The sequence below is a fragment of the Nematolebias whitei genome, chromosome 13 (genome assembly GCF_014905685.2).
Source record: "Nematolebias whitei isolate Nwh7 chromosome 13, NemWhi1, whole genome shotgun sequence".
Taxonomy (NCBI): Eukaryota; Metazoa; Chordata; class Actinopteri; order Cyprinodontiformes; family Rivulidae; genus Nematolebias; species Nematolebias whitei.
Window position 1 is genome coordinate 25495865 of NC_056510.1, and position 18724 is coordinate 25514588.

Below are 18724 nucleotides of genomic sequence, written 5' to 3' on the forward strand. Positions count from 1 at the left end.
ATGGAGTTTCATGGAAATTATGAGAGAAATTTAACCTTACCTGTTGTCGACAGTTCTTATAGCAAGACCTCAGATTGGAGAAGTAAAGTTTATGCTTATAGAGCATTCACACACAATTCAGATTCGTTTCTCGTATTTTTTTTGGTGCGTAACTTGTTCGGAAAATTTTGTGCTGTTTCAACAATTCATATTTTAAAACGTTCAGCTCGTTCGCGACACTCCTGCTATGACTTTTGGTTTTTGTACAGTTTTAACTTTTTGAAATATCAAACTTTTTCAGCCATGTTTTTCTCATTGAAAATGAATGGAGCTTCAAACCCTGTTTAAAACTTTTTATGACTAGTTTCAGCTTTTGTTCTGGTTCAGCCTTTTTCTGCTTCTTTGCGCTAGTTTCATTTTCCTTCAGCTGCTTTTAGTTTGTTTTTTCCTGCTCCCTTCAACTTCTTTCTGCTAATCTTAGCATTTTTTTCTGCAGTTTCTTCGTTATTGCTAAATTTGACCTTTTGTGCTTCATTCTAATAATTTGAACTTTTTATGCTCCTTTCAGCCCCTTTCTGCTAATTTCAGCTTTTTTCCTGCTCATTTCAGTGTCTTTTTTCCTATTTCAGATTTTTTGTAATCTGTCTATTTCAGCTTATTCTACTCATTTCTGCAATTTTTCTACCACTTTACACTTTTGATTTCCTGTTTTCAGCAACTGTCAGCCCTTCAAATTCAAATTGCATTAACAGTTTAGCAATGAATCCTTTTCAACCTGGTTTCAATGTCTTCAGCAACTTTTAGCAAAAATCTTTTAGCAAAAATCATTTAGCAATAATTCACACTACGTTTTCTCAGGAAATGCATTTTCTCTAGTTTTGACTGGATTAATGAGCCAACATCTAGTCTAAGTGGGGCCAAGACCAAAGTGGATCTTAAAAGAACTCATACTTTTTTTCTCCTAACTGAGATTGATAAAGGGGCTATCTAGAACAGGTAAGATATTAATTGTTCAAAACCTTTTCACCAAAATCCACTTCAGAGATCCGAACTTTCACATTTGTAAAGAAATAAATACAATAAATATATGAATAACATAATAATACAACAAATATGCGGGTTTTTTCTTTTAATAATTGTGAGTATGTATACGGCAATATATGTTTTTTTTTTTTTTTTTCATTCAACCTTTATTTAGACAGGTAAATCCCATTGAGCCTCGAGGACTCATTTACAAGAGAGACCTGAAAATATAATATAATAATAATAATAATAATATAATATATGTTTAAAATATGTTCAAAAGGCAACTTTTTAATACTCCATTTAATTCTCTACTATTTGTGAATTAATGTATTTTTTCCTATAGGGATTAATGAGTTGATGTTAGACGTGATCACTGAGGTTTTCTAATCAAACCTGCAGCTGCATTCGCATTAATCAAATGATACAAATCAAGCATTCCTTTTCATTTAAGAACAGGATATAGAGATTTTAACAAGGAGTCAGAAGAATGAATGCAGAATAAGAAAATAAATTCATCAAGAATAAAAAGAAGTTGCATCTGAAAACATGTTTTTTATGTAGACGTGTGCATCTATTTATTAGTCTATTAAGTCATCTGATTAATTTTATTTTAATCCACAAACAAACATTATATATGTGCCTTTTACTGTTTTTTTAAATTACTTGTGTTTTTATAGTGACCTAAAATGCACTTGATATTTTGTCTCTTTTTTTTTTTTTTTTTTACTATTAGAGGATATTGGTTCATTATAGAAGGATACTTGTTCATTTGAGATGTTTCCAAGAGTCCTGGTTGATTCCTTTTGTTAGGTTCTCCTGGAGCCAGAGGAGTGCCGGGTCCAGATGCCTTCCCTGGAGAAAAGGGTGTAACAGGAATAATAGGGTTTCCTGGGTTCCCTGGCACTAAAGGATTCAGAGGAGATTTCGGTCCAGCTGGGTACCAGGGCCCTCACGGTATCTCTGGGAGGAAAGGTATGGACTAAATCATTTAGGGACACAACTCTAAAGTTAGTTTATGTTACTTCTGGGCTACCTGTGAAATATCTGAATCAGAAGTCCAGGACAGAGTTTAACATTAGTGTTGTGTGAGACAGCAGATATCTGAGTATTCATTAAACTGTTAATTATTTTTATTACAATTTTTCCATAGATAGTCAAATCAAATTAAAAAACCCTTGTGCAATGACCTTATTTTGTTTGATGTTCCAACAGGTGTGTTTGGTGTATTATTTTTATTTTTAGTTTTCTTGTCCAACATGCTCAAATTATGCAGTCAGAACAAAATTCGATGTTGAGTTAACTATATCGTTTGAATTACTTATTTTGAATTTTGAACCAACATCATTGGAAACTGGATTCAATGGTTGGTTAAAAATTATAATAATTTTTTTTTTTTTTATGTTTTTTCTTTAAAGGGGGCAAAGGAGACCAAGGGGTCATGGGATTCCCTGGACATATTGGCACAAAGGGAGAAAGAGGACCAGTGGGTCCCAAAGGAAGCACAGGATTCCCAGGTTAGTCATCATCTCATAATAAATTGACTGTTACTGGTAATTAAATGTTCAGTTCTTCCAAAAAAAAGTATTTCTGTAGCTTCTGCAAAGCTCAAACATTCCTGCAGCCACTTTAGGGTATTTTGTCTCATATTATTTATCCAATCCCACACCGATACACAAAAGACAAAGTGTCTTTTCTTTTTCATTATGCAACCTGAGCCACAAGTTCTCCCTTTAGTTTCCACCAGCACACTGTTGTCAATTTTCTTCTGAACTGTAAAAACAAAAATCCATTTCACAGGTTATCCTGGCCAACCAGGCAGCCAGGGTCCAGCTCCGGTACCTGTCAAAGTTCCAGGAGAGAGGGGCCCTCCAGGACCGCAGGGCATTCATGGACCAAACGGAAATAGAGGGGAACCAGGACCACAAGGACCCCCTGGAAATCAAGGTTACTCATCATTGAACGTGTATTGTTAAACACTTAGTTGAGGTCTAAACACAGAGACAGCGCTCAGTCACAGTACATAAATGTATCTGTAAATAAATACATCATGTTTCTGTTGACTGTGTAGGGTTCATAGGACCCATCGGGGAGAGGGGCATGCCTGGGGTGAGTGGAACTCCAGGAATGCCTGGGTTCCGTGGAGAACTTGGACAGTTGGGTCACCCTGGTCTACAAGGAACGGAAGGTATGTTTGATATCTTGGGACTAGCGTAAAAATCTCTTGGATTAAAAGATTTAGAGCAGGACACTGGTCAAAACTAGGCTTGATTGGTATTTTTGGTGAAAGTTTGGATTTACTGACAAAACCACTAAAGATTTACCATTATTGTTTTTAGAATCATCAGAGACAAACAAAAATTCTGAAATGCAGCATGTGTCTTTAGGTGGAGATTAAAAAGCTGCAGATTAAAAACACAGTTTTAGGTGACATGCTTGTGGCTCATCTTTGGCTCTGTCTTTTACAGTCGTCTAAATGAACGTATTATTTGTGGATTAATTCACTAAACTCCTCTGTCCTTGACAGGTCACCGTGGTAACCCTGGTATCCCTGGTTTACCTGGCATGCCGGGCCGCAGTGTCAGCGTGGGCTACTTGTTGGTGAAACACAGCCAGACAGTGGAGACCCCCATGTGCCCCGTGGGAATGTCTAAACTGTGGGACGGCTACAGCCTGCTGTACTTTGAGGGCCAGGAAAAGGCCCACAACCAGGACCTTGGTGAGTCCACAGGAACTTCAAAACGCTAAAGGAAATCATAGAACAAAGGGGCCAAAGAAAGTCCAAAGAAACCCCATTTGAACTGGTGGTTTGTACTCAACAGAGTCGTTTTCTGAGACCACATCGTTCCTCCGTTGAATCTTTAAATAAAAATGATTCTAAACTGTAAAACAAATGTTAACTTTCAGAGTTTTTAATCTAATAGAAATCAAAAATTATCTGCAAGATAAAAACAATGGGACTAAGACTGTCATTCCCACCAGATTTAACTTAATGGTTTCTTAGAAAATAGTTCGGACTTGAGAAGTTGGGCTTTTTTCAAAAATAGCAACCTCTTCACGGGACGGGCTGGGAAGAAAAACCATAAGATAAGCCGAAACACATCCTTAAAATTAGACAAAACACTGAAGTCGTTCTTAAGATTTTGAAAACCACATTTTTTTGTGGGGCTGAAATTAAACTTATTTTAACTAGAGAAAATGCATTTCCTGTGAAAATGCAGTGTGAATGCTTATTGCTGAAGAACTTGCTGAAAAACAGCTGAAATTAGATAAAAAAAAACATGCTGAAATGAAAGAACAAGCCCAAGTTAGCAGAAGAAAGCAAAAAGAATGCATATTTGCTGAATTAGGTTTAAATAAGCAGAAATGAGCACAAAAAAATAGTAAAATAGGTTAAAAAAGCTGAATTTTGAAAAAAAAAATCTGAAAAGTAGCCAAAAAGGCTGAAAGCTTAAGCTACCAGAAGGAAGTGGAAGGAGCTGAAATGAACTAAAAAAAAAAAATTAAAAACATTTTTTTAAGTGGAATTAGCTGAAAAAGCTACATTTTGCACAAAAAAGCTAAATAGCAGCTGAAATAGCAGAAAAAGCTGAAAGGAGTACAACAAGCTGAAATTAGCAGAAAGAATTTAATTAGACTGAAAATAGCAGAAATTACCACGAAAAAACTTGAATTTATCTGTAAACAACTAAAATTTGCAAAAAAAAAATATATTTTTTAAAAAACATTTAAAAAAGTAGCTGAAAAGGTAAGAACAAACTTAAATTAGTAGAAGAAATCAGAAAGAGCACGTGCTCGCTGAAAGAAGCAGAAATGAAAAAAAGTGGAAATTATCTGAAAAATGCTGAAATAGGCAAAAAAAAAACAGCTGAAAAGTAGCTATAAAGGCATAAAGAAGGTTACATTACGAGAAGGAAGTGAAGAGAGCACATTTTTGCTGAATTAGGCTGAAAAAGGTTGAAATGGGTGCAAAAAGTGTGGAATAGGCCAAAAAAAAGCTAAAATTAGTATAAAAACAGCTAACTGAAATAGAAAAAGCTGAAACTTGCAGAAACAAGCTGAAATTAACAGAAAGAAGTTAGAAGAAGCACAAAGATGTTGAAGTTTGCTGAAACAATCTAAAAGGAGCACAAAACAACTGAAAAATCAGCTGAAATTAGCTGAAATTATCAGAAAAAAAGTTTAAATTTGCATACAGAAGCTGAAAGAAGCTGAACCAGAGCAAAATGTGAAAGGAGCAGTAAAAGGTTGTAAACAGATCTAAAGATTTGAAGGATGTAAAATGAGCTCAATTCATTTTCTATGATTAAAAAAGTGGCAGAAAAGGCTAAATATTTTAAAAAGCTAAAGTTGCACCAATATAAAAATTCCTAGCACCCTTCTCCTGAACGAGCTGAACGTTTTGATTTATGAATTATTGAAATAGCTTGAAATTGAGAAAAATGCAGAAAAAGTACGGAAGAACAGTGGATCACAATAGCGTGAATGCTTCATAAACATTCAGACAATAAAATCCCCACGCTTAATGTTTTTTATTGGTAATGCCTGTTTTTTCTTTCGTTCTTCAGGTTTGGCGGGCTCCTGCCTCCCACGGTTCAGCACCATGCCCTTCCTGTACTGCAACCCTGGAGACGTTTGTTACTACGCCAGCAGAAACGATAAGTCCTACTGGCTGTCCACCACCGCTCCCCTTCCCATGATGCCTGTGGAGGAATTAGAGATCAAACCGTACATCAGCCGCTGCTCCGTATGTGAAGCTCCATCAGTTGCGATTGCAGTGCACAGTCAGGACAGCAGCATCCCTCAGTGTCCTGCAGGCTGGCGCAGCCTGTGGATCGGTTACTCCTTCCTCATGGTGAGTTCTGCTCTCAGGTGGAAATTTCAAACCTCAGAAAACCACAAGTGAAACGTCATCGAACGTCATTAGACATAAGTTGGAATTTGTCAAACTAATTCAAAGTAAAGGCAAGTATTAGCAAAGTTACTTTGAAGGTAAATATATCCTTTGCTCTGAAAACGGATTAAACTGAAGCTTCATGTTCATGTCTTATTTATTCAGGTGCAAACTAGTTTTTAACAACGCCGAGCGAATCATATTTCACTACTTAGAAGTGAAATCCTTTTGCATTTTTTGCTCATTTGTAGCTTTTAAAATAATTTAAGTTCAGTTTTTTTCCCTCACAATTATTTTGTTAATGTATATTGAGCCATTAAAATGGAACAATGAATAATTTACCATCAAGCACAAAACTAAACGGTGAAAAACTGTTGTAAATGCTTTTCCTCTCAGATTTTTTATTTATTTCATTTAGTCAACAATGATGTAACTATCAACGATTTGCAAGTAACCCTGCACTAATGCGCCAATGAGATTTATGATTTCCAAAACTCTAATGATTGATCCAGCCACAGCAGTTTTCTATTTCAGCCAAGTCTGTTTTAAAATACAGTATTTTCCGCCGTACCTGTCGCACCGCCCTATAAGTCGCATCAGTCCAAATATGTCTTTAAAAAAGTGGACAAATCCACAAATATGTTGCTTCGCCGTATACGTCACATCTATTATGCGTCACCGCCGACAACCGTGTGGTTGGGGCCAGTGTTGTGCAAAAAATTGATTGGCTGCCAAATGGCAGCCGAAGGAGCGTGCACAGGAGGACTTTAACAAGAATTTAACAAGATTAACACTTAAAAACAATTATTTGTTTGCTGAAATTATAGTTAAGGTGTGTTTCAGCTTAACTTTTGCTTAATGAATGCACTTTGACGGTCAAATAAGTTGTATTTTAAAACCCAATTCACAGAAGCGGCGGGCACGCGCAGACGTACGAGCCTCCGCATTTCTTCGCAATTTAACAATATAAACACCTAAAAACAATTATTTGTTTGCTTGAAATTATAGTAAAGGTGTGTCTCAGTCTAATGTTTGCTTAATAAAAGACTTTAATGGTCAAATCAGCTGCATTTCGCCGGGGCAGTGCAGCTGGTTTGACTTGCTCCAAGCAGCGGGCAGAACGAAGGTGGAAGACTGTGGCAAGCCGATTGTGTCATTAATAGCTGGTGAAGATTCTCAGTCATCCAGGGCATGGTAAATTAAAAAATGTTCAAGACAAAAACAATAAAGCATAAAGTAAAGTATAATAAATAAAGTCCAGTTCTTTTTGTCTTGAATTTTTTTGAATTTGTCATTTTAGCCATAGGGCAGCACGGTGGCGCAACTGGTAGAGCTGCTGCCTCTCAGCGAGCAGGTCCTTGGTTCAAACCCCAGTCCAGGGGCCTTTCTGGGTGGAGTTTGCATGTTCTCTCCGTGCATGCGTGGGTTTTCTCCGGGTGCTCCGGTTTCCTCCCACAGACCAAAAACATGCATGTTAGGCTGATTGGTAACTCTAAATTGTCCCTAGGTGTGAGTGAGAGAGTGAATGTTTGTTTGTCTCGTTTGTCTCTATGTGTCCCTGTGATGGACTTGCGACCCGTCCAGGGTGTCCCCCGCCCCTCGCACAGTGATTGCTGGACATGGGCACCAGCGACCCCCGTGACCCAAAATGGAATAAGCGGGTAAAGAAAATGGATGGATGGATGGATTTTAGCAGTATTTACATGATACAACGACATGCCTTACTGCTACTACTATTCTGCTGACATCTAGTGGCTGAAAGTGGTACTGTTCAATGTTTTTATTTCAGTCAGAATGAATGAAAACGGTCATATCTCAGCCAAAAATTGGTTTATAAATATGGGAAAAAATCCATAAATACGTCACTTCGGCCTATAAGTCACAGGGCATGTAAATTATGCAAAATAAAGTGACTTATAGGCCGAAAAATACGTTAGGTTGTTTCCTCATTTTCGTCAAATGAAGTCCTTTTTTGATCTCTGTACAGATCAGGGGTCTGCAACCTTTACAATCAAAGAGCCATTTTTTACGCCTCCGTTCACTAAATTAACTGTTCGGAGCTGCAACAACATGTGTCAACTGTGATTATCAACTGGTGGCCCATGGGCCACTTTATGTTTGTTGGAGGAGAATTTTGTGGCCAGCAGGGGTGACATTATAAAGCTAAAAATATCCAATGATTTTTAACATTTATTGATATTTTTACAATTTAGGGAAGTGGTGGTGAAGAAGTTAGCGAAGGTGGGCCTGTGATCAAAAGGTTGCCGGTTCAACTCCCCGTACAGACATCAAAATTTGGGTGGGAAAGGTGAAACCCCTGTCTCCACCCTCATTTGCCCCATTCTGGACCCTTGAGCAAGGCTTTTAACCCCCACCATCTGCTCCCCCAGGTGCCCTAGATGACGGCTCTCTGCTCCACACAGAGGGCTGTGGTAGCTCGGTGTCTGTGGTTGCGTCAGGAAGGACATTCAGCGTAAAAATAATTGTCAAATCTTCGTGCGAGTTAGTTCGCTGACCCCTGAAGAAGGGAGCAGCCGAAAGAAGAATTTATATTTTTACAATTTAAGACAAAGAAAAGACCAGCTTTTTGTTAAATAGTTTTTTTTTTATTAATAAAAACTAAACTATGCAGACCTATGTAATTATTTTATTGTGGGAAAATTAATTATAGAAATTTAGCATAAAATAAGAGTATGTTTTACTCCTTGTACTTGTTCCAGTATTCACCTATTTGCTAAAGAAATGGTGGGAAAACAGCTACAACTAGTCCTTTTTTGTTGTTTGCAACCAATAAAATTCAGTTTTATGTCCGTTTTGGTCAAAGCTTGAAAGAGCTGCTGCGGATGAACCAAAAAGCTGCATGTTGCAGACTCCTGGTACAGATGTTTCAACAATCCTTGTGAACATTTGACCTGATTTGCCTCTTCTCCCCTTCGTTCCTCGCAGCACACATCAGCAGGAAACGAAGGTGGCGGTCAGTCCCTGTCGTCACCCGGTTCCTGCCTGGAGGACTTCCGCACGGCGCCGTTCATCGAGTGCAACGGAGCAAAAGGCACATGCCACTATTTTGCTAACAAATACAGCTTCTGGCTGACCATCATGAGCCAGGATTTCCACTCTCAGCCGACATCACAGACACTAAAAGCAGGCCAGCTCCTTGCACACATCAGCCGCTGCCAAGTCTGCATGAAGAACCTCTGAGACTTGAATTTTTTTTAAAATTTAGATCAAATTTCTCTAAATTCTGCAAGGACTTTGTGATGCCTTCAGGATGCACTGTATATAAAACAAAAAAAGAAGTCCTGTAATAAGAACAACTCAGTTATGTGACAAAAGTTTATGTTTTATGTTGAATATGTTTTGGTGCTTACTTTTTAACTTATTACCTCAGCTATGATTGTTAACCATAAATTACAGCTGAACCAAAGATGCACAGGTCTGTGAACGCACCAGTCGTTATGGTGGTTCAGGCTCTACAGCTCATTATAAAGCCACTAACACTGCCTGCTAGCCACTGGGGTTTATTGTCCTGCATGTACAAAGCTTGGTTTTCACATCGCAGTAATCAGTTTCCATGCGTTCCCACGATGCACTGATTTTGTTTATTCCAGGAACTGAAATGGAGCTTTAAATGTCTTGTATCACCAAAGCTACAATGTTTTTTTAAGTTACACACACAGCCCAACAGGATAAAGTGTAAACCCACAATATCACTGATCCTGGGTCAGATTACAGCATTTTACAAAGATTAGAAAGTAGGCTAAATATTCTACATCAACTGAACACAACGGTTTAAAAATATGCCAATAAAACATGAACTCTTATCAAAATTTGCCTTCATCGTGTTAAAATGATCATTTTCTCACAACCGTTTTATCTAACAATATTTTAAAATGTTATTCTTGATTGAATGTGACAACAACAAAAAAGCCAACTGCAAAATTATACTCTTTATTATGACAGTACTTTTTTAAAAAATCCAACAAGGCTGTTTTACACTCATTTGCTCAAAGTGTCAATAAAATATAAAGATCAATGCTAGTTAATAAAAAACAAGTGAAAATAAAGTGATTTGTGATTAAAACAGTGGAACGTGTCACCCTGCTAACGATTAGTGCAGTTACATTAGTGAAATTACGAGGAAACATTCACAAAGAGCAGTGATTGTCTGTTTATTTCCTTTAAATCAGTTTTTTTTTTTTACTTTCCAACATCTTTGGAACACGCAGACGCAGTTTCAGTCATTAATATGGAAGGTTTTACAGATTTTCCTTCCTCGTAAAGCAAAATGCTAAATTTCTTTGTCTACATTTGCTCTTCCTGACAATCTTCACAGCATTAAGAATGTGTGTGCGTGTTTTCTCATGAGTCTCAGTTAAGGCGAAACATTTATACCATCACAGTTTGAATCAGATGCTCACACCAACATGTGGACTGATTAAAAAAAGAGTCTGCAGGTGGACGCCTCCTGGCTCCTGTTTTGGTTCCTAACAGCAGCGAGATTTGACCCGCTTGCCGACGACACCCCCAGACTCTTCCAGATTCACCGTTGGAGACACCTTATCCTCGTTCCTCTTCCTCAGGATGGACGGCAGCACCAGCTCGAACAGCGTCTCGAACAGAGCGTCCACGTTGAAGCCGGTCTTGGCGCTCGTCTCGAAGCACATCTTGTCTGCTGGAAGTCCGCTCGTCTCGTCCAGACCTTTGTAACGCAGGATCCTCCCGTAAAGAGCCATGGCGTCCTCGCGCGTCACCTGCTTACGAAGCACAGAGCCGGAGAGGAATGCGGGGGAGGCTGTAGGTGTGGTGCAGGAAGGAGACACCTGCGGCTCTGTCCCATCTTCGTCGCCGTCGGTTCGATCGGGTTTGTCAGAGTTCTGTAACAGCTGGGCCTTAGGATCAGTGAGATCCGCCTTGTTGCCCACTAAAGCGTAGATGCAGTCGTGGTTAGCAGTGTCCGTCAGGGACAGGAAGCGCTCCTCCAGCTCACCAAGGCTCTGCCAACTTGTGACGTCGTAGGTGAGGACGACGGCGGCTGCACCTCGGCAGTACATGGAGCCCAAACCGTGGAACTGTTCCCGGCCTGAAAAAAAACTGAAAAAGGTCAACGGTTTCTGAAAACGAGCCTGACCTGAAACCTACGAAGAACAAGAGGCTGCGTGAGCGTCACAGTACTCCGTGTGTACGTAGGCTCTTCTGAACAGTGATTGTGAAGTGGACATTAATGTAGGAGGACACAGCAGAGTGGCTTTGTGTCAGACAGTCAGCAGTTTGGAAACACAAACGTTCTTTGTGCTTGAACTATGCAGATTCTTCAAAGAGCTCAGTGTGTTTGGACACAGCGATGGAATTTCACATATTTAAATTTAATGATTTGTTTTACTTTGGTAAAACTAATAAAGTGCAATACAACAGCACAGTGAAGTCGAAACATCACTAATTAGTTTCAGAATGCTTGATTTACAAGGTTTCAGCAAAAACTAAATGTTCTGACATTTAAGAGGAAGAATGAACGTAGAGAGGTCAGACTAACACTTTGTGTTATTCTACAAAAAGCAGCCGTTTAATTTTTCTATCCATCCATCCCTCCCTCCCTCCATCCATCCATCCATCCATCCAGATATATATACACACACATATGAATAAATCTTTAATCCATTTAATTAATGACAGATAATTAAATTAACCTGAGCATAAATCCAAATACAAAATACACTTGTTTTTCCAGTATTCTTGTGTATTATATACGTTTTTTTTCCCCCCACAACATAACTATAAAAGAGTTAAATTTGAATTTATATTTAAAAAATGAATTTAAAATTTGGGTTTATATACGTTTCAGAACAGGCGAGTGTATAGTTCATGCCCGTCACCCAGTCTGACTGTTTACACAATATTTCCACAAATGTTGCACCTTTGTAGTCTTCCTCTAAACGTATAAAGTATGTTTGCGACAAAGAAGACATTTAGTTTCTCTTCTTGTAGCAAAGATGAAACCGCCTGCTACAGTGACATCTGATCTTTCTTTACTGGTATATGTTTTTCTGGAGTTTTGTCCCATTTTACACCACCAATATACAGATTCCAGTTTAATCTTTCTACCATTTATGGGAAACTGTTGCATGTAAATTTGGGAAAAGTCAGGCGTTATTAGTCATCATCTTTAAGAAGAACTGGGGATGAAGATTAAAAACCTGGTATTGACTTTAAATGGAAACTGAAAGGGTAAAAAAAACAATCAGAAGGAAATATTTCTCGTTGCATCCAACTTCTCTCTCTTTCAGAGCTCTACGGTTTATGTCGACAGGTGTCGAACGCTTTAAAGTGACTCAGATCTGATGATTCTCCCCCCGGCCGGCTGAACGCTGGTGACGGCGAGTGGAAACAGAGGTCATGGAGTAAAGCGACACAAGCAGGAAGTGGCTCAGTGGTGACACGGCCAAAGCTCCATTATCTCTGTGGCCAGCCAGTTCCAGTCCTGTGAAATGTGTTTGCCTAAGAGGGTTTACTGGAATTCATGTTTACACAATGCAAGAATGTAGAGAAGTTTCGAGATTAATACATCATGAACTGTTCCCGTCACAACCAGTGAAAAGGGTCAGTTATGCATATTTAAAAGAGCGTATGTGACCGTTGGGTTTATCAATCACTGTTGGTCAAATAACAGAAAAGTTCCAGATGACTGAGCAGGGGAGTTTTTGTTGGTTCAACAAGCATTTAGAAACCCACCGCTGAATGGTTTTATCTGCCAAACTGCAGGAAGCAGAGAGAAACCTGTTATTACCAACATATGCATCAATGAAAATGAGAAATGTTACACTTGTGACATTTTATTTTGCCAGTTACTTGTCAAAAACATACTTTGAAACAAAGATTTGTCACATATGTCACGAGTTTAATATAAACCTAGAATTTAATTCATAATTCAAATAACCTCTATGAAACTTGAAAATACAAAACCTATATAAAAATAAAGGTGCCTTTCTACTCATATACATACAGGTGCTGGTCATGAAATTAGAATATCATGAAAAAGTTAATGTATTTCAGTAATTCCATTCAAAAAGTGAAACTTTATTATATTCATTCATTACACACAGACTGATATATCAAATGTTTACTTCTTTTAATGTTGATGTTTACAACTGACAACTAATGAAAACCCCAAATTCAGTATCTCTGAAAATTAGAACATTGTGTAAAGGTTCAATATTGAAGAACCTGGTGCCACAGCTCTAATCAGCTAATTATCTCAAAACACCTGCGAAGGCCTTTAAATGGTCTCAGTCTAGTTCTGTAGCAACACAATCATGGGGGAGACTGCTGACTTGACAGTAGGGGTTGAACGACTACATATGTTTTAAACTCGACATTAACATAATAAAACTTGAGTAGAACTCGAGTAGTTGATGACGTCATAGAATCTAAAAATGCAAAAACAATTAAATAAACAAAACCGCAAATAAAGTCATTTATTATTTACAAAAAAAAGACCAACAAAACATTGGGAGCGTATATTATGCTCCTACCATTTATTATACTGCACATAAGTCTCAGGAAAACCAAAACTATTAGTTGTTATTATTAAGCTGCAATAGTGAAAGAAACGTCCGGCACGTAAAAAACTTGACTAAAAACAGTGGGTCGGTCAACCACCTCGCACCATTGACCGCAGTGATGCGCATTAGGTTTAGTTTTAGAGATTAATATGTTTATAGTTTTTTTTATAGGTTTAGAGATTAATATTTTTTGCTTTTTGTTGGTGAAACAAGATCAGAGGAAGCTGGTTCTGGTTCGGTCGATAAGACCCGGTGTTACACCATATTCTGTGACCTGCAATAGTGCATGCAACACCGCCCCCTACAGTCACAATATACGGTGTTCACAGAATATGGTGCAACACCGGTTCACAACGAGCTCCAAACAGTCAGGAAGTTGATTCATTTTCTGTTTCCTTACGATAGTTGAACCGGAAGATTCAACTTTAATGAAATATTTCATTCTATTAATGCATTTCTACCCGTTTGCCAAGACTGAGCCTGCTTTGCTCCATCAATCTGCTTGGAGGAATCCATTTTGTAGCCTGGGCCGGTGCGGATCATGTGACGCGTGACACAATGACGTAACGGCGACGTAATGACATCACTACGAATACTCAACGTGACATTTAAAACCTCGATAGATGTCCTAGGAATCGATGTGTTGATTACTCGAGTAGTCTGTTAAAGCCTTGCTTGACAATTGTCCAAAAGACGACCATTGACAATTTGCACAAGGAGGGCAAGACACAAAAGTTCATTGCTAAACAGGCTGGCTGTTCAGAGCTCTGTGTCCAAGCACATTAATAGAAAGATGAAGGGAAAGAAACGATGTGGTTGAACAAAGTGTACAAGCAATAGCGATAACTGCACCCTGGAGAGGATTGTGACACAACACCCATTCCAAAATGTGGGGGAGAATCACAAAGAGTGGACTGAAGCTGGAGTCAGTGCTTCAAGAACCACCATGCACAGAAATATGTATGACATAGGATTCAGCTGTCGCATTCTTTGTGTCAAGCCACTCTTGAACAAGAGATAGCGTCAGAAGCGTTTCGTCTGGGACTGCAGCTGAGTGGTCCAAAGTTATGTTCTCTGATTACAGTAAATTTTGCATTTCCTTTGGAAATCAAGGTCCCAGAGTCTGGAGGCAGAGAGGAGAGGCACAGAATTCACGTTGCTTGAGGTCCAGTCTCAAGTTTCCACAGTCAGTGATGGTTTGGGGCCATGTCATCTGCTGGTGTTGGTCCACTGTGTTTTCTGAGGTCCAAGGTCAACACAGCCGTCTACCAGGAAGTTTTTGAGCACTTCATTCTTCCTGCTGCTGACCAACTTTATGGAGATGCAGATTTCATTTTCAAACAGGACTTGGCACCTGCACATAGTGCCAAAGCTACCAGTACCTGGTTTAAGGACCGTGGTATCCCTGTTCTAAATTGACCAGCAAACTCACCTGACCATAACCCCATAGAAAATCTGTGGAGTATTGTGAAGAGGAAGATGTGATACACCAGACCCAACAATTCAGAAGAGCTGAAGGGCAGAGCAACCTGGGCTCTCATAACTCCTGAGCAGTGATCGACTCCATGCCACACGCCTCACTGCTGCAGTAATCCAGGCTAATGGAGCCCAACTAAGTATTGAGTGCTGTACATGCTCATACTTTTCATGTTCATACTTTTCAGTTGGCCAACATTTCTAAAAATACTTTTTTTATTGGTCTTAAGTAGGGGTGCATCGATAAATCGGCCGGTCGATTTATCGGCTCAGATTTCCTTAATTTTGGGAAATCAGAAATCGGCCGATACTCGCATGAGAAACCAATTTTACCTTTTTGTTTGTTTGTTTTAACAACAATTGTCTAAAATTCATTTATATTTCAGAGCACTACCTCATGGCCAGTTAAAACAAGTTTGTATTGTTTCGAGGATATTGTTCAAGTATATGTTTTCAGTAAAATAATATTGGAAAATTGAAGGTGTATTGTGACCTTATAACACCTGACAGTGTCGCTTATAAAACAAAATCGGTATTGGCCAAAAACGAAATCGGCAGGTCAGACTTTTTAGAAAATGGTGATCGGTGACTGCAATCGGTGCACCCCTAGTCTTAAATTATATTCTAATTTTCTGAGAGACTGAATTTGGGGTTTTCATTAGTTGTCAGTTATAATCATCATCATTAAAAGAAATAAAATGTATGAAATATATCAGTCTGTGTGTAATGAATGAATATAATATACAAGTTTCACTTTTTGAATGGAATTACTGAAATCAACTTTTCATGATATTCTAATTTTATGACCAGCACCTGTTGATGGTTGATAAACAAAAAGTAAATTAAGATAATCATCTGTAAACATTTATAAGTGACATTTGTGAAAAACCTGACGATAACTACTGTGATGTCCTGAGCCGTCCCTCGGTTCTGTTTTGATGTTGCTTTTATAGAACCGGACTTTCATGTAATCTTTTAAAGTGGAGTATTATCTTATTCGACCTTTATGAAGGTCTGTCAAAAGTTTTTCTTTGGACTTTGGCTGCTTTTTCACTCATTTCAGTCCTGTGCTTGATCATTTTTGTTAGATTGAGCTCTTATTCTGGCATAAAAGACGAGATCATTCCAATTAGCTGAAAAGTTTTTTTTATTTTTTATTTTAAGACACGACTTTCAGACACTGTTCATCTGCTGCAGACAGACTTTAGGCTGACACTTCTTTTATCCTCCATTTTGCTCATTTTAAGCACACATTGCACAATATATGGTCGTGGTCACAAACAGAAACTGGATAGGATTTCGTTTTTGTTTTTGTTACAAACCCTCAGAAAGCCTAAAGAACTTGAGTGGTTTAAATTTGTTATTTTTTTTCTAATTTACTGCAAAATCTTACTTTTAAAATATGAAAACTGTGGGGCTGTTTTAGCTTCCCAGCTGAATATTTCCCAGATTTAGAAGAAAAAACAACTCCTGACTCACACCGTCACTCATTTTTAAACCGATTAATAAAAATTAAAACAAAAAATATATATTTTAAAGTCGTCACATTGTAGCATCATACCAACATAGTCAAAGGTAAATGCAGACCATTTATATCAACTTCGTCTCGTGAGCTTGATACAAGTACTCCAGAGTAGATTAAAATTCATCTGATAGCACTTTCTCGACTGAGTGAAGTCATTTAAGTTTCTGGAATGGAACAGATAAAATGGTCCATGTAATATTTTAGTGGTAATTACTTTGAAGGCTTTACTGCAGGGAAAGCAATGAAATATACTTTTAGGGCATCGATTCTCAACTGAAGGCTCGCAGACCTGCTTCTGGTGGGCCGTGAGCTTTATCCTGTGCAAAAACTGTTAAGAAAAAACAACATTGTTCTGATTATGTCAAGTTCAGGCCTTTTTGAAAGTACTTCTCAGCAGTTTGACTTTTTTTATATCATGTTTGTTTTTGCATGAAAGCGTCGAGTCTGTTAAAAAGGGCTGAAGTTACCGAAGTGGAGCTTGGTTTTACGCTAACGAAGATTTGCACTGCCACTATCTGATCATTTTGGTTTAACAATAACCTTGTTTATTCGTTTTAGTTTTTAATGTTGACATTCTATTTTACTATCAGGTTTAATCAGTGCCATCTTTTATTCAATAACTTTGAAAAGATTAATGTTTTCCTCACTTTGAGTTGTGATTTGATATTAGGAAGTGATGACAAGATGACAACCACTCCTTTAGAGTCAAGAATATGAGTATTTTTGCAGAAGCACACACATGAAAAGTGCTTTCATTGGGTCACTGTAGCCCAATATTGAGCAATACAGCACATGATGAGGCACACACTCATTTCATGACGCATTGTGCACAAAACAATGAACGGCTTCACATTTGTAGCACAACTGATGGACAATGTTACCAAAATAGCAACAAAAAAAATGTGATTTATAACATCAAAGCTTTAAACTGCGAGTAAGCGCATGTTGGTTAGTTGGGGTTTTTTTACGTGAAAAATTCCCATGTCAAAAGTTAACTTTACAGAGCTCTTCTTAACAAATTATAAACTCAAAGCTAATTTCATGGTTACAAAGTCTGCCTTTCTCTTGCATCTGGATAATTCAGACATCTTTGACAAACTTGTGGCTAAGCAGCAAAGACTGGAACCCAGAAATGTCCAGTTATAATGATGTGAAACTACAACTTGAGCTCTTTCTTATGATGAGATAGGTGCTGCAAACATACATCCATGACTTAACTAACATTTATGACATTTGACCATATTGATGCTGTTTTATTCTTATAGTTTTTAAGTATTTAACGCAAAGTTTAAGATTAAGGGGTTATTTAAACCAACATTTTAGGTTAAATAATGCCCACAACTGATCCCAAACAAAGTAGACCAATAAAATGAACCATGGTTTGTGTCTGGGAAGGCTTGTTTTATGATTTAGCTTCAGTGTGATGGATTACACAGTTGCTGTAAAAGGACCGTGGAGTTTGTTTGTTGTTACTGGGTCACGTGCTGCTGATTGCCTCAGGTGGCATCACAGGTAAACAGTTATTCAAAGAGAGGAAACATACATGTAAAATAAGGAATTACCTGCTGTGTCCCAGACTGAGATGTTGTAAGGCCCCCACTGTTTGAGGTAAAAGGCCCCTCCGACGGTGCTGACCGTGTCTTTGAACTTCCTCTCCATGTATCTGTGCAGCAGAGACGTCTTCCCCACGTTCATGTCGCCCAGCAGAACTATCTTAACGTCGGGCTTCATGTCGGGCATGTTCGAGGAGCCTCCAGTCCCGCTACAAGGTTTCTGTCGGGTTAACCGTGAAGAAGACACGCGGTCTAACTCTTAAAAATCATTTCAAACAAGCCTCGAATTCAAGGGCCAAACAAACAATGAAAAATGAGCTGCTTTTGGCAACATGACAGCCTCCTCAGAACGGAGAGAGAGAAGTGAACTTTGAAAAAGTCAGCGACGCCAAACAGGAAGTAGGTGACAAACTTTTTCTTCTTCTTGGGATTTTTTAATGGTCGCCTCCAGGTCCTGCTGCGTATTCACTGCAGTTCCGCTCATAGATATAAACACTAGATGCCTCATTGGCTGCTGCCGCGCAGGATTTTCGGCCGCCATCTTGGAGCGGTCGTCCTTATTTGGTTAAAGCAGAAGATGTTTCAGCACTTCGCAGCTTATTTCTGTTCTAATCGACGGACTGCTGACGTCAGGTCTCGGGGGATAACTTTTCACAAGTAAGATGAACATATTATTGTTAGTATTTTGTGAATATAATATTACTGTACTGTATTT

General features: G+C 38.5%; 2 protein-coding genes across 2 annotated transcripts in view; one reads left to right on the forward strand and one right to left on the reverse strand.

Moving 5' to 3' along the window:
• The window catches only part of col4a2 (collagen, type IV, alpha 2), a 34964-nt gene extending 25867 nt beyond the window's left edge, over nucleotides 1–9097 (forward strand). The window contains exons 39-45 of the mRNA XM_037686184.1: nucleotides 1816–1977; nucleotides 2421–2519; nucleotides 2803–2949; nucleotides 3074–3190; nucleotides 3530–3721; nucleotides 5571–5857; nucleotides 8843–9097. Coding sequence (XP_037542112.1) covers nucleotides 1816–1977; nucleotides 2421–2519; nucleotides 2803–2949; nucleotides 3074–3190; nucleotides 3530–3721; nucleotides 5571–5857; nucleotides 8843–9097 — 1259 coding nt within the window. The remainder of the gene's footprint in view (nucleotides 1–1815; nucleotides 1978–2420; nucleotides 2520–2802; nucleotides 2950–3073; nucleotides 3191–3529; nucleotides 3722–5570; nucleotides 5858–8842) is intronic.
• A 917-nt stretch (nucleotides 9098–10014) lies between these two features.
• On the reverse strand, nucleotides 10015–18384 carry rab20 (RAB20, member RAS oncogene family). The gene is made up of 2 exons (XM_037686510.1): nucleotides 18019–18384; nucleotides 10015–10979 (listed from the first exon to the last, which is right to left on the reverse strand). Exons 1-2 carry the CDS (start codon nucleotides 18194–18196, stop codon nucleotides 10384–10386), a joined length of 774 nt encoding a protein of 257 aa, XP_037542438.1. The 5' UTR covers nucleotides 18197–18384; the 3' UTR covers nucleotides 10015–10383.
• Between the last annotated feature and the right edge of the window lie 340 nt (nucleotides 18385–18724).